The sequence below is a fragment of the Curcuma longa genome, chromosome 14 (assembly GCF_044706935.1).
Source record: "Curcuma longa cultivar G26 ecotype Majalengka, Jawa Barat chromosome 14, ITB_CL_G26_1.1, whole genome shotgun sequence".
Classification (NCBI taxonomy): Eukaryota; Viridiplantae; Streptophyta; class Magnoliopsida; order Zingiberales; family Zingiberaceae; genus Curcuma; species Curcuma longa.
In genome coordinates, this window is record NC_133874.1 from 1,281,163 (window position 1) to 1,296,949 (window position 15,787).

Here is a 15,787-nt window from a genome sequence, read left to right on the forward strand (position 1 = left end):
TCGAGTTCGAATCCTCTTAGCAACACATATTTGTTGACTGAGGTGTTGTGCGATTCATGTGTTAGCTCGGCTAAAGTGTTGTTTCGGCAGTATGCTCTTATCAACCTAGTGGTACCGTGCCTCCAAAAAATCCCTTAGGGGGTTTTCTGATATGGGGCCGTTTCGGCGGTGGAGTCGGTCACTATAAAAAGTTTACCCACTATAGTTTTTTTGTTGAAGTGTCTTATCCCAAGTGGTAAGCATGGAGACACCTGTTGCTTGAGGTTTCGAGTTCGAATCCTCTTAGCAACATATATTTGTTGACTGAGGTGTTGTGCGATTCATGTGTTAGCTCGGCTAAAGTGCTGTTTCGGCAGTATGCTCTTATCAACCTAGTGGTACCATGCCTCCAAAAAATCCCTTAGGGGGTTTTCTAATATGGGGTCGTTTCGGCGGTGGGGTCGGTCACTATAAAAAGTTTACCCACTACAGTTTTTTTGTTGAAGTGTCTTATCCCAAGTGGTAAGCATGGAGACACCTGTTGCTTGAGGTTTCGAGTTCGAATCCTCTTAGCAACATATATTTGTTGACTGAGGTGCTGTGCGATTCATGTGTTAGCTCGGCTAAAGTGCTGTTTCGGCAGTATGCTCTTATCAACCTAGTGGTACCGTGCCTCCAAAAAATCCCTTAGGGGGTTTTCTGATATGGGGCCGTTTCGGCGGTGGGGTCGGTCACTATAAAAAGTTTACCCACTACAGTTTTGTCCCCAGGGCAATGGTGCAACGGTAGGACATCCGGATTGTAACTCAGGGACCCGCGGTTCGATCCCTAACTATGGCGTATTTGTAGGAATTTTCCTCCAAATGGGGAACGCAATCAAAGGATGCTGGGCATCTGGATTGGCCGCCGTATGCGCTTCCCGATTTACCCTGGTGGTCGGTGGGAAACTTCCGTGGGACCGGGCCAACCACCCCCAGAGATGTGGCTACTGGGATTATCATTTTTTTTTTATCAAGGCAATCCTTGTAACATTCATCTGAATTATCAACCTAAATCCCTTAGGTTAAGGCATCTTTTATCTCATATACTTCAGATTCATGCTTTGCTAAACACTAAGTTTAGGTTTTATCTTCCATATGATCAATTTAGACTTCTTTTATTTTTCATTTTCAATTTGTTATGGGTTCATGAGATGTTATTATCATTAAGTTCACATCAATTGGTACCAGAACATAGTTGCTTCCATCTAAATGGATTTAGTTATGGTTTTTTCATTAAGTTTGAATCTTTGTTGTCTTTTCTTGCAAATCATCGCTTCTATTTTGTTCATCGGTTGTTTATTGTTGTTTGCCTTGTTTGCTATAAAAAATGGTGAAAAAAGATAACTTTGTGGTTTCAAAAAAAAAAGAAAAGAAAATAAGGTAAGGTAGAAAGTTTTTTAAAAAGAGTGATTTGAGTAGAAATGGATTACTCTAATAGCAACAAGTGGAGAAAGATAGGAAACTTACTATAATAGAGCACTTTAAGGCAACACCTAGAGTGCATGGAAAACAAATTTGATTAGATCCTAGACTAACTGAAGAGAAAAGATGTCGTCATTGCTAGATTGAAACACATCCCCTATGTTATGTGACATAAGCTCTCGTTATAGTATAAAGATGGTAGCATCTCTTGGTGAAAAAGGGGATCAGTGAGTTGTCGAGGCTCATCATGGGGTGTCGAGACCCACATCACATGGGTGTTGGTATCAACTAGAGAGAGAAGTTAACGACTAAGGTTTTAATCTAATTAGAATTATCTCCTTTACCTAGTAGAGATTAATTATGATAAAATCCTACTTATTCTTAACTAATTAAGTAACTAATTTTAGAGATTCTAAAACATTATAATAATTAATAAATTATTTTTTCAAATTAATTAAAGATCGTTTATCTCAAATTAAAATTTAATTTTTTTCTCAATTAATTGTTAATTTGATTACCTAGATTATAATTTCGTCAACAAACTTTTAATCATGTAATTTCACAATTGCAGTTTTTAATTTAATTTACATCTCAAATTTTCAATCATGGGCATAATTAACATTTAATTTATCTAATTAATTAATTAGATTAATTATTAATTATTCCCAAAAGCTTGAACATTATGCATGTGATTTTATAGACTTCCAAATTCAATAGCAATGTATGATAGAACTCTTTGATCTAGTTGGATGTGTTTATGTTTATAGGTGTAAATCACTTTTTCATGTTCTCGATGTGCTCTAAAGATCTTTCAAAAACATTTGTGTTTTAAAATCATCTTAAAAGGGCAGTCCGGTGCACGAAGCTTCCATCAATACAAAGTCCTGAGAAAATGTTTATTGTACGCGGTCTTACCCTGCTTTGCAAAAAACTATTTCTGAAACTCGAACCCGTGAATTCTAAGTCACATGGCAACACCTTTATCATTGCGCCAAGGCTCCCTTTCTTTTAAAATCATCTTACATCTCTCTTAATCTATTTCTAAAGTAATGATTTATTACACCTTTCTATTGCAATCTATCAATGTAATAAACTTAACAAGATAATAAATAAAAGAATAATTCTATTTAGAAAATGTGAAATTATATTTTAAAGTGATTTCCTTTTACAATCTGTTTCTTTATAGGTCACTCACTAATAAATTAAATATCTTATCCTCCCTGTACATAATCGTAACTATATATTGACTTATAAGACTCATAAATTGATTGAGGATATGTAGCTAAAGTTCACTCAAGTTTAGTGAGTTTATCATTAGAAAACGCAAGTTTCAAAAGGTGATTCAAGTTGGATAAATTAGTAGTTTATCCTTGCAAGCTCTGCCAACAAACCAAGCTTTACAAGGCCAGAAAGGATGGGTTGTTTGTTTGATAATAAGCTTAAAATTCAGCACAAAAGAGAAATTAAAAAGACCATTCATTAGTGAAATGGGAGGCCCATACCTATAATGTACAGTGTTGTTTCCCAATTGCATCCTGGTTGATTTATATGGGGAAAACGAACTGATGGATCGCCATAAGTTATCTACCAAGAAAGAAAGAACACAGACATCAGTAGTGTTTTAACATTAAATAACATTGTAGAAATACTGAAGATCCAGCATTTACCAACATATAGATCCCTCCAGGTCTTAGAAGCCTGATTTTGACAAAAATTAAAAATGACCATGTGAAAAAATTCAAAACAGTTTCTTCTAGATTTGACATCATACAATTTCTAAGCAATAGAAAAAAATTTGAAATTCTAGCTGCTGGATCCCTAACCTGTTGATTTCTTCTAGCATCCTGGAGGCACTGAGTGGAGCATCCACACCACACTAATTCAAACAATCAAGGTAACCAAAAGATGTCTGCTTTTATTTGATCATTAAAAGCTTAGCCTAAGAATACTTACCATTAAAGAATCCAAAGTCCCTAAAATGATCAACATTCTGATTAATGACTGAAAGAACCGACAAGGAAAAAAAATTGCACTCAAATATATCTACAACAATAACAATAGGACAAAAAACATAATTCATTACCTTTGTCGATGACACAGTCAAATGACTCATCATTAAAGAAGGTCATGTCCCTTGCATCCATTAGCATGTCTGTGTAGATCATAAGGATGTCGAAACTAGTTCCTCCTTGGTGAGCAAAAAAAATATTTGTCGAAGAACTTGCAAAACTAATAATAGGTACAAAGAATAGGATACATTCTAATTGTGGGATATGTTCATACTTCTTCATCATCATTTCTATCACAACCGATGAAATGTCGATGTTTGATATGCTGACATAACCATCCATCACCATATCCTCTGACATAACTGTAAGATTAGACAGTCTCGATCAATTCATCCACAAAGGTAACAAGTTCTCAATATTTCTTTTTGTCTTATCAAACATTAAATAGTTTAACAACTAATAAATCAAACAATAGGTGTCAGATATTACTGCACAAAGGTAAAAAAAATAAAACAAGTACTAAAATATGCTTTCCTAGTCATGATTTGCAAATAAGAATTCCACACGGGCATTGCTGATGTGGCATGTGATGTATGTGATTCATACACATATTTTCAGTCCTATTTTACATGCATATATTTTCAGTCCTATTTTACATGCATTTACATGAGATGATATAGCTCTTACAATAACTCAAAATGACAAGGAAAGACAAAAAGGCATTAGTCTTCACCACCAGAATAGTTATCTAAGTCATTTTCCATAGTCTAAAACAAAGAAGCCTACTTGATAAGAAAAATAGGTAAGACCTTTAGAAGTTTGAATTTTGACATGAAGAATATCAAGAGAATGTTGAGGAAGAAAAGAAACAAAAGGAAGGTAAGGTGTTTCAACTACATTGAAGAAAGGCACATGAAGTAACAATGCCCACTTCTAAAGGAAAAAAAAAGCTAAAAACTCCAAAAAAAAAAAAAGAATCTAAAAGCCATGTGGGATGACACAACTTCCTCATTGGAAGAAGGCAATTATAGGGCTAGCATTGCTTTTATGGCAATAGATAATAAAGTCAGTACCTCATCTGAAGATGAAAGTAATGTGTGTCCAAGTGAAAGGGGAGTTATATCCAATGAATCAGACGACATTATAAGTGAGGTAAAGCATTTATCTTTTGAAGAATTCTTTGATGTGTTTAGATAAACTAAGCAGGAAAGCATTACATTTAAATGAATTAGTAGGTGTCTTAGAATGTAGACTAGATAACTCATCTCCTAATGATGATTTGCAAAAGTTTGAGTGAAAACAAAGAGCTAAGGGAAAAAGTGCAAACTTATAGGTTGGCACTAGAGAAATTTATAATTGCAATTTGGAGGAGTATATTCTAGTAATAAGGGATTAGGATACGAGGAATCTAAAAATGAGAAACAATACCATTATCAAATTGGTAAGGGTAAATTAAAACAAAGAGAGTAGGGAGAAACTTCATTCCTAAGAAATACTTAATTAACTTAATTGATCCTTGTTAGTGTTAGTCCTACAGTCAATTATGAGATGATTGATAAGGAAACTTTTGTATTATATTTCATTAATAAAAGACAAAGTTTATTATTATTATATTTACTTCAAATCTGTGTCAGATGAATAAGTATAATAATATCCTAGGGTAATAGGTTATAGTTACAGAGTATCAATTGGTTGAATTGATAGTGGGAGACTGTAGGCATATATATAGAACACTACTCTAAACTATTCCTAATCAAGCTTTAATATACAAGAGCAATATTAATGTGTTGAGACTAGTATGTAGGTCAACTGATGACTTAATCTCACAAGTTATGGATATAAGATATAAAATTGACACATGGATATATATTAGAGAATATATACTGAATTGACTTGCCATGAGAATGTTTCATAGATCATTATATGAATGTCATAAACATTATCATAATGACTATTAGTATAAATAGTCTTTAGACCTAAAGTCACTACGGTTCCCTACATAAGGAGTTATGTATTTTAGTATCGACAAACATCACCTGTACCAAGGTAGACTATAAAGTCAATCATTGGGTATGCAATAAATTATGCGGAAGGATGTAATGTAGATAGGATATATCCCTTTCATATGACAGAAGTGATATCTGTGGGTCCCTTAATTAAGTAGGACTACTAAAATACATGATCATGCTCAAATAAGTCAATATGAGATATTGAACTCTTTTAGTTAAGTCTACTTGAGATCAAAAAACACAAAGATTAATAAGGGGATGACACGGTCTATGTCTCATAGATCAATTTAGATATCGAGGGTAGAAGGGCCAAGTTAGACAAGATAATAAATACAAAAAGATTAGGTCAAATCTCGATATTCTCATCACTTGGGTAGCAATGATGCATTGTTAGATGTCACGCATTGCTTATGTATCTATTGGGTCACACACAAAGAACATGTTGATTTGGAGATGGATATATTTTAATTTGACTAAAATATGATGGACTCTAAGATTATAGTGTTGAGTCTAATCCAAGTTAGACTCAAATGAATCCAACTATTGGATTATTGGATTGAGTCTAATCCGAATTAGACTCATTGGATTAGATTCAACTACTAAAGAGGATTAATATTCATTAATAAAGATTAATGAAGTATTAATGAAAAGGAGAGCAAAAGGAAAAAACCTTTTGTATTCATTGGATGACTCTTTGTATTCATTGGATGACCCTTTGTATTCATTGGATAACCTTTTATATTCATTAGATGAGTATAAAAGGTCAATTTTATGTATTTGGTGGATGATCACTTCTAATCTCCTCTTCTTCTACTCTTGGCAAAATCATCTAAGTTGCTAGCACAACAAAGATGGCTCTTCTCCGAATGATAAGTTCGTGCGATGAACGAAGGACGTGTTCGTGTGGATACCGAAAAGACGCGCCCATTTTGATCGTGCTGAGATCTACCAAATCAAGTTGTTGCTAAGATTGTTCCGTTCACGCAACAAAGGTGACAACTCGATCAAACATGTATACTATATTCGCATGGATCTCTAGATGGATCAATTTTATTCCGCTGTGTTTATTTATTATTTTTCGCAATAGATCCCTACAACCCTAACCTATTTTGGGTGCCAAAATCCATTTTTACCCATTAGAGTATCCTAGACTTGTCAACCATGATGAATTACACTCAAGATCCATTTTACGGTTGACATGGTATTTAGCTTTGGGTAGAATTGCATGATCAATACATTATTTTACGGGTCACATAAATCTTTAGGAGTAACTTTATTTTTTTTATTGAGAAACCTAGATATAGAGTGAGATGTGACATGTTAGAATGACACTTGTTCATTGATCATGATTATATATTTTGAAAATTAACTATACATTTTTGAGTCAGTTTCAAACTTAAAGAATTTAAAAGAAATGTTTTAAGTTACATGATTGATTCTTATTTCAAATTTTGATAATATGGTTATTTTAAAAAAGAAAAATGATACGCTACATGAAAAATGTAGTATGAAACTCAACATGACACACTCAACTGCATGGATGTGGGCCCCACTGCATGGATGTGGGACCCACTGTATGGAGTGTGTCATGTTGAATTTCATGCTACATTTTTCATGTAGTGTATCATTGCTCTTTAAAAAATTATGATGATTTTTTAAGAAAATTAATTTTCAAAGTTAAAATGACACATAAAAATGTGTTTCTAAATTTTTCTAAATTACTTGGGATTTTCTGGTGTATTTCTGAGTCAACCTACTTAATGGGATAAGACTTGGTTATTGGTTGTTAGTTGTTGGTTGTTGGTTGTTGGTTGTTGGTTGTTGTTGTTTTCTAGTGAATTTCTAAAATTGGCACAAAGGTATTGTTTCAAAAATACAATCAATTATTTCAAGTACACAGTCAATTGAAGAAATGATCAATTGCTACACTAAAATGGAGTGGATCGGATCATCTAGAAGTTGAATTTTTCAACATGTTTGCATCGGTTAAATTTAGGATTTTCATTTATGTTTAGTTGAAAACATGGAACAAAGAATTTATATAAAGGATGTGGTTATAGTGCAATCTTTTTTATTTTATTAAAGGGGAGAAGATGTTTACATCTGTTAAATTTAGGATTTTCATTTATATTTAGGTTATAGTGCAATCTTTGTGGCGGAGATAATTGTATGGTGGAAGTGCAATTGTATCTAACTAGTGGCACGACTTATGTGGACTCAGCCATTAGAGTGGTCATAGTCGACAAACCAATCAATTGAAGGAAATCAATTGGGTAGTTGACTTAAGCTGTATTACACACAAATAGAATTTCTATTCGGGAAATCAAGTAGTCAAGTTAATCAAATTAGTCGGCTGACCAATCAATTGATGTTGATGATCAGTCAACTAATATTATACTAAACAACTTCAACAAAGTTGTAATAGAAGGATCAGATAACTAGTACTATAAATCAATCCACACAACAAGACCGTGTTAACGATTCAATTTAAGGAAGATATTAGAAGGATTATAGGGTTGCAAAAAATATAGACAACTAAACACATACACGATAATATTCAGAGATATTCTTGAGTTTGAGTTTTCCAATAATCCATAATTTTTTGTTATAAGTCTCTTGAGTAAATCTTAAATGTCTTGTGAGAGGTTTCTCCATAACTGGTGCTGCTAAGGAGAAAATTTAGAAGCATTCCAGAGTGATGCACCTCTTCTGCAAATCTTAAACGTCTTGTAAAAGATTTCTCCACCTTTGGTGTAGTTGAGAAGGAGAAAATTTAGAGGTATTTAGGAGTAATTATTAAAGGATCATAGGCAGTAGAGTAAGAGCCTTAGGGATTGTTGAATCACATAAAAGCTTATGTTAGCAATTGTGGTCTATGTTTTGCTTATCTTATGATTAACTTTCATTGTGCTAATTTTGTGTGATCTTTCTAAGAATTAGTAAAAGTAGATTGAGTTTTCATTGATAGGTATACGATCACTACTCACCCCCTCCTCTAGTATCTGGTTATCTCATCTACATACCTAATGGTTCCAACACATTTGAGAATTGCTACAAATTGTGATTTGTGTTAATATGAGTTTCTGTAAAATCTATGCTTGTATTCTTTGTTAATGATATTGAGTTGAGAGATTTTTATGCTTTCATGAGGCTATTCCATTATAGAATGGAGTCTCCTTTGTGTGCACTCATTTATGTAATATTGGTCATGTGCACCAAAAAAGATTTCCCCTTCTATAGGATCATGCAACAAAGGCGACAGCTCAAGTGTTTGCATTATGTGCAAGAACGATGTAGCAATGCAAATTTCAAATCTGAGAATAAATTAGATAAATCATGCCTATAATTAAAAATCCAATCATGTTATTGAAAGGAAATGGTTGAGGCACCAATGTTCATATCAATTGGAGGACATAGAATACTTTGTTATACTTGTGTTGATGCTTACCAGCAGAGAAAGTTATATCAGAATAATGTTGAGCATAAACTTGGTTTCTTCCCCCATTCCAAAAGAGAGTATAATGACACGTGTACAACTGATGTCACTCCAAGAATCTTTATACAGCAATGATCAGTACGAGCCTCAGGAGCACTAAGATTTTGAGGCTAGACTGATGCACAAGCCTAATTCAACTCTTACATCGCAAGTTATAATTTTTCCATTACAAATTTAATGTTAACATGTGATTCCAAAAATTCCAAATGATTTGAAATCATTAGTGAATCCTGACATTGATTTTTAAAAAACACTGTTCATACCCTCTCCTTCTTCCATGATAAAAATTGTATTCAATCTACTTTCATATTCAAGTCAGAAATCAATTAGCCAACCTTGTTATGAAGTTTACTCCTAAACTTGATTCAATGCAGAAGTGCACAAGACCAAGTTGTATGTCCCAAACAGAATTATGATTTCAGCGACTAAATTAAAAACCACAGTATCACTATTACACATATCTTTTTCTATTTTCCACATTTCAAAATTTTGATGGAAAGAGACTTATACAAGAAATCAAACTTATATTTATTTAGCGATAAGTAAAGTGCATACTGAACAATAAGATATTCTCGTTTCGTAGAAATGGAAAGTCGTTTTAGTTCTCATTTCATGGAGATTTAGAATAAAGCTAAATAAATAAGTCTTAGCACTAGCTTTACCGATTCAAAAAGAAATAATTGCTCAAGGCCACAGCTTTGCTGAGATAAAAACGTTTAAATCCTAGCTTAAATCAGCACTAGGTCAATTCAAGGAACATGATCCAACCAGGCAAAAACTTCAAACTGAAAGAAAATAAACAACTCACGGGCGTTGCCGCAGCCGACCACGAGGACGCGGGCGGAAACGGGTACGTATTTTCTGATGAAGGGGCGGAGAGCGGAGTAGCGCTGGTACCAATCGAAGGAAGCGGTGCCGTCCGCCAGGTAACGAGCGTCCCAGTAGAGGGCGTCCCCGTAGCTGCACGCGCTAAGATGCGACGACGAAGACATCGTGACCGTCTTCCAAGACAGGCGACGGTGCCGGCTCTTATCTGCTTCGTCGCTCTCCTCCGTACCTTTGCTGCTGGCATCGATGCGTACAATCTATTTATGCATCTATCCGTTCATCTCACACGGGTGCATCGGCCGTAGCCGCCGCCGTAACCAGTCGCCATCAGCTCTCCACGCTATCTCCATTTTACTTTACTCTCCCTAGCCGTCTTCGCTGGCTTCGGAAACGACTCCAAGAAAAGAAATGGAAGTTCCGGTTGTCGAATACCCGATCTGCGTACCCACATCATCATTGGAGACAAAGGGGCATTGTCCGTTGGAGACGAAGTTAATTGGACAAAAATTAAAGGCGTCCGAGGTTTTAAAAAATATTAAAATAATATTTTTTTAATTCAAAAATATAGTTGTTCAAATATTATTAAAGTAAACTTTAACTAAAACTAAACTTGCTATTAGTTTATCAAAATTATTACAAATGCAGTATTGTTATATTATTTTTTTAACTGGGCCGAATTAAAAAAATTTAACTTTATTAAAATTATTCTAATATAGTAAAATTTACTTTAATACTGTTGTAAGTAATTTTGTTCAAAAATATATAGAATGTATAATAGTTTTACCTACAATTATTATGATAATTACTACGTCTTATGTAACCTTAGCCAAAGTTGTTGCAATTAATTTTTATAAATTTATCCTTTGTTATAGCAATTTTGAATAAAATATAAATATTATAACAATTTTGAATAAATTTTTTACACATCAGTTTTGAATAACGTTACTGTAATAGTGTTAGTGTTGGAATAAAAGAATTTTCAAGATGAATATTATTTTGATATTTTTTTAAAATTGGATAACTCCTTTTAAAAAATGATAACAGAGCCACATTATTATCATTTTTGTATAAAGGATGTCCTTTTTAGAAAATATAAAAACAACACCTATCCTATTAAAAAAATTAAAAAATATCTTTATTTCATTGCTATTATAACTATGACTATAATCGTTACAAGATGGAGCAAAATTGCTCTAATTTAAAACAATGGACTGAGTGGTTTAGAGAGAGAGAGAGAGAGAGAGAGAGATAATAGACAGAGTCGTTTAGAGAGAGACAATTCGTTTAGAGAGAGAGAGATAATAGCCTACAATGACTCTTTCAACTATATGATTGATATCATATTCCGATGGAATTTTATTGACCTTCGCTGACAAGATGGTGGTTCTCTCACATCGGTGGTGAGGTTTCTTGGCGACGACAAATTGTGGTATACTCCTGGCTACAAGCGTTTGTAGTAGTAGCAATAGGAATTGTAGGCTACGAAGGATCGATTTGCTTTGAACGGTGCCAATAGATTGTGCTTTAAATGATGTTGATGCGGTGAGATCACACGAAGAGCGAAGGTTGTTGGTGGCAGGCGACCCGTGCAGTGGGATCACACATGAGAGGCGACCACTAGTGGTAGATGATGCAACTGCAAGCAAACGTTAGGACTATATAGTTGATTGGGGATGTCAGCCACATCAACTATGTGATAGGACTAATGCTAGATAGGGTTACATGGCAGTGTAAGGTGGGTCATTGCAACACACGTTGCATCATTTGCTATGTGGCAGGTGAGAAGGTTAAAGTGAGCGGGGTTGGATTAGAATTTGATAGTAGCGCATTAGTTTTACGAGTGTCGTTGCTTGTTGGATCTTACCGAGGTTTGCCAACTTATATCACGTGATGCCAAAGCCGAACAATCTGTTAGGCATGAGAAGGTGGCGGTCACCGATGCCGACTGGAGGAGGAGAAAAGGGTAAATATTGAACTTGGCAACTAAGTAATCAGGGAGGCGGAAATGAGCACATGACATAGGGAGTCTGAAAACCTCGGTCAACAATTGGCTCCCAAATAGGAGACAAGACGACAACAAGTAGACAAGGATATCCAAACTACTAATGCAGGAACGGGAAATAGGAGAAAGTGGGCGGATTTATTTTCGTCTAAGAGGTTATTTACTGAAAAAATAACCCTCCATTTCATCCCATTTGAGACAGTGAAGGTAGTATTGGGATCGTTGTAATGTGTATGTTTATACATATTTCGGTCAATACATCATGGATGATTCCAATACTTATTTAAGGATTGCCGATTTGCAAGCTCCCGGGATGAAGTTGCGGAAGGAGAAGAAGAAAGAAGAGACAGTGAAGGTAGTGTTAGGATCGTCTCAGTGCAATACGCATGTTTATACGTGTTCCGACCAATACATCGTGGATGGTTCCAACACTGGTTCAAAGATTGCCGACGTGCACACTCCCGGGATGAAGTTGTGGAAGGAGAAGAAAAAATCTGCCAAGCACTCAAAAAGAGGGTTAGAATGACACTGGGGATGGATCCCGGGAAGTCATTCCGACGCTCAAGTTAGGATTCTGCGCGAGAAAGGAGTTTAATGACCTGAAAAAATTAGGGTAGATGTGTGTGTACCTGTACCATGGGTATGAGTTACCTTTTTTATATGCAGAAGAAAATGGGTTATCTTTTTATAGTAGTCGATCTCAAAAAATCAGCATCTGTTGGAGAAATATTCGGATATACCTCTTCCCCTCCAAAAAGATTCCGTCAATTTACATACATATATATTTTAAGAGTACGTTCCTATTTCTTCAAGAGAAGTGGCTCTGGACTCCCCGGACTGGGTAGGACGATCATCTCTCCGAATAAGAATGGTATATCAAAGGTCGACCTCGAGACCGAGTCATGAGGTTGGCACGTGATGCAAGAAGCGTACCGAGACCGAGTCATGAGGTCGACACGTGATGCATGGAGCATGACGAGATCGAGTCATGAGGTCGGCATGTGATGCAAGAAGTGTGCCGAGACCGAGTCATGATGTTGCCAAGTGATGCAAGGAGCGTGTCGAGACCGAATCATGAGCTTGGCACATGATGTAGGAAGCATGCCGAGACTGAATCATTAGGTCGGCACATGATACAGGAAGCGTGCCGAGACTGAGTCATGAGGTCAACACATGATGTAGGGAGCGTGTCAAGACCGAGTCATGAGGTCGGCCACAAGCTAGAGAGCGGGTAGAGATCGAAGTAGGAGATTGACACATGCTTTAAGAAACAAACTAAGTCCGAAATTTAGAGATCGGAGTTTCTTAAATTAATGAATGTTTATTTTTACTTTTTTTTCTCTTACATCCCCTAGTACTCGGCATCCACGTAATCAAATAATCCTATCAGAATTTTATCAATTTGATCTATCTTATCTTTTTTATTTTCATATTTTATGATACTTTTAAATTTATATTTAAAAATTATGTATTTTTAAATTTATAATTTAAATTTTAAAAATTTATGGTAGTATATTGTTTAAAATTTATAATTCATATAATAGTTTACACCAAAAAAATATTTGGGGTACATATAGATCAATTAAGATGACGATCAATTGATGATATTTTAACATATAAAAGAAATAATTCAGCAAAAAAATATATTGGGCAACGTGCTCTCTGGATGTTATTTGATGATAAATTTAAAAGAGAGTCATTTCATATTTTTTTTAGTAATCCATTCCAATTCTTCAAATCGACTAAGGTTAGGCCAACAATCAATCTACACGATCAATTCATCACTGTAGAGCACCATGCTCTATTTTGATATTAGAATGGTCAACCATAATAGATTGCTCCATCAGATTGTAGCACAATCTACCCAAATAATCATATATCAGACTATTTTTCATAGTTTTTTTTATTAAATAAAAAATATACATGTTCTAGTCGAGAATTGAACTGTGACATTCTAGAAATAATATGATCTCAGATAGATTTATTCAAATAACTGCTTAAAAATATTATTCTTTTAGAATTATTAGATTTATTATTAATTTGGATAGTCATTAGATTTATTAATATTTATCCTTTAAATAAATTATTAAAGTTATTAATAATTTTTATATTGATTTAGTATTATTGTATAGTTATCGTTGAGTCTATATGTAATCTTTTAGGAAAGAAGTAAGGAAGTAATTTAATTAAGTAATCAATTTATTCCGGTTATTAGAGGATAATCCATTCGAAGTGATCATCTCATCCCCTTTCTTTTATCCTTTTCTTTATTTCCCTATGCATGAGATAGGATACGAGTTTCTATCAATTTGGTATCAAAGTAAGATTAATTTCATATTATGATAAATTGTAGATCATATGAAGATGAATTCCCTTATTAATAAAGTAGAGATCATATTGGATTTATTTCTTAAGCAAAAATATATTTTATTCTACATGACACATCAAATGATTTGAAGGTGGAGATAACTTCTTTACATCTGGATGGAGAGACTCTTCGATGTTATCAATTATTTATGTCATATCATGGATCTGTAACATGGGAGGAGTTTGTAGATATGGTCTTCTCACTTGTTTCACACCTCAAGAGTTTGATAATGCAGATGAGAAGTTATCCAAAATTAAACAGTAGACAAACGGTAGTAAAATATCATGGTCGCTTTCTTCAACTCTTTAACCAAACTCGTGATTGGTAGAATCAAAATTGTTGAATACTTTTATTGAGGGACTTCATCTTAACATCCAAAAAAGATGAAGACGTATTATCCTCATATTGTAACAATTGAATTGTCCTTTGCACGATTGCAAGAGGAGAAAGTCAATAAGAAAGCACGAAAAAATAATAAGTGACATCGAAGTCATCAATGTACACAAAAGAGATTATTGATAGATGAACCAATAGAAAACTCAACAGAAAAAGATGATACCTATGAAGAAAAAAAATACAAGAATGTGTCGATGAAATACAAGATGTCGCTATAACAAAATTAATTCATGCCTTAGAAGGATTATAACCTTCACAAATAATACAGGTAAAAGGATTCATTGAACAACAATAAGATAGTTAAAGAGATAATATACATGAGGAGCTAAAACTTTATGATACCCGTAATTGAAGTCATTGGATTTACACCAATTTCTACTTTCATCACTCAAGTGAATGAAACAATAATGCTTTATCATCTCCAATAACATCCAACAAATCATAGAGTATTTTTTCATCATAACTCTATAAGGACCCAAAGCAAAGCTAAGCGAAGGGAAAAAAAAATATTGGCATGATCATAAATTTTCGATGAAGACCCAAAGGAAATTTTTAAATTTAAGAAAAAATTATAAAAGATTTTTCATCAAAAGGAGATTTCAATTAGTGCATAATAATTATTTTAGGCAAATCATTGAAAGCAAAGGAAGAAAAACAAGATCAACTTTAAAAAGACGGAGATGGATACAATATATTAAAAAGATTTATTCAAATAAATCTTTTAAAATATTATCCTTTAGAATATACTATTAAATTTTTTATTAATCTGAATAAGATCATTAAATTTTTTAATATTTATCTATTGAATAAGTTATTAGATTTATTAATAATTTTTATATTATTTAATATTTTTATATGATTATATATAAAGTCTAATCTTTAAGGAAAGAAATAAAATAGTGATTCAAAATAATCAATTTATTCTGATTATCTCATCTCTTTTCTTCTATTTTTTTTTATTTCCCAGTAAGATAAGGCACTTTGCTACTATCTGGTTTTCTATGAGATACGAAAAGGAGTTTCTATCAGAGAATTTTCTATTCTTGCAGGGTGTCCCGTGGGACAGAAGCCCTTTCATAATGATCACATGCGACAGGCAACCACCATGTAGTGAGTAATGAATGGCGGTGGTTGGAAGAATCCCGATTGGGACTGTGGGGTGGGGGGCAAATGACGACAGGCAACCACCACGTAGCATTCATGTGTACAGATTGTTACGTGAGTATTCATGACGCTC

General features: G+C 34.0%; 1 protein-coding gene across 2 annotated transcripts in view; it reads right to left on the reverse strand.

Moving 5' to 3' along the window:
* LOC141845308 (uncharacterized) overlaps positions 1-10,092 on the reverse strand; it is a 33,208-nt gene extending 23,116 nt beyond the window's left edge. Inside the window, exons 1-7 of one of the 2 annotated variants that reach the window (XM_074733376.1) lie at positions 9,765-10,091; positions 3,700-3,813; positions 3,526-3,594; positions 3,396-3,415; positions 3,266-3,318; positions 3,110-3,140; positions 2,945-3,026 (exon numbers count right to left, since the gene is read on the reverse strand). In XM_074733376.1, coding sequence (XP_074589477.1) covers positions 2,945-3,026; positions 3,110-3,140; positions 3,266-3,318; positions 3,396-3,415; positions 3,526-3,594; positions 3,700-3,813; positions 9,765-9,948 — 553 coding nt within the window. In that variant the 5' untranslated portion in view covers positions 9,949-10,091. Of the gene's footprint in view, positions 1-2,944; positions 3,027-3,109; positions 3,141-3,265; positions 3,319-3,395; positions 3,444-3,525; positions 3,595-3,699; positions 3,814-9,764 lie in introns of both variants that reach the window. The other variant, XM_074733377.1, reaches the window with a different exon arrangement.
* Positions 10,093-15,787: the final 5,695 nt, after the last annotated feature.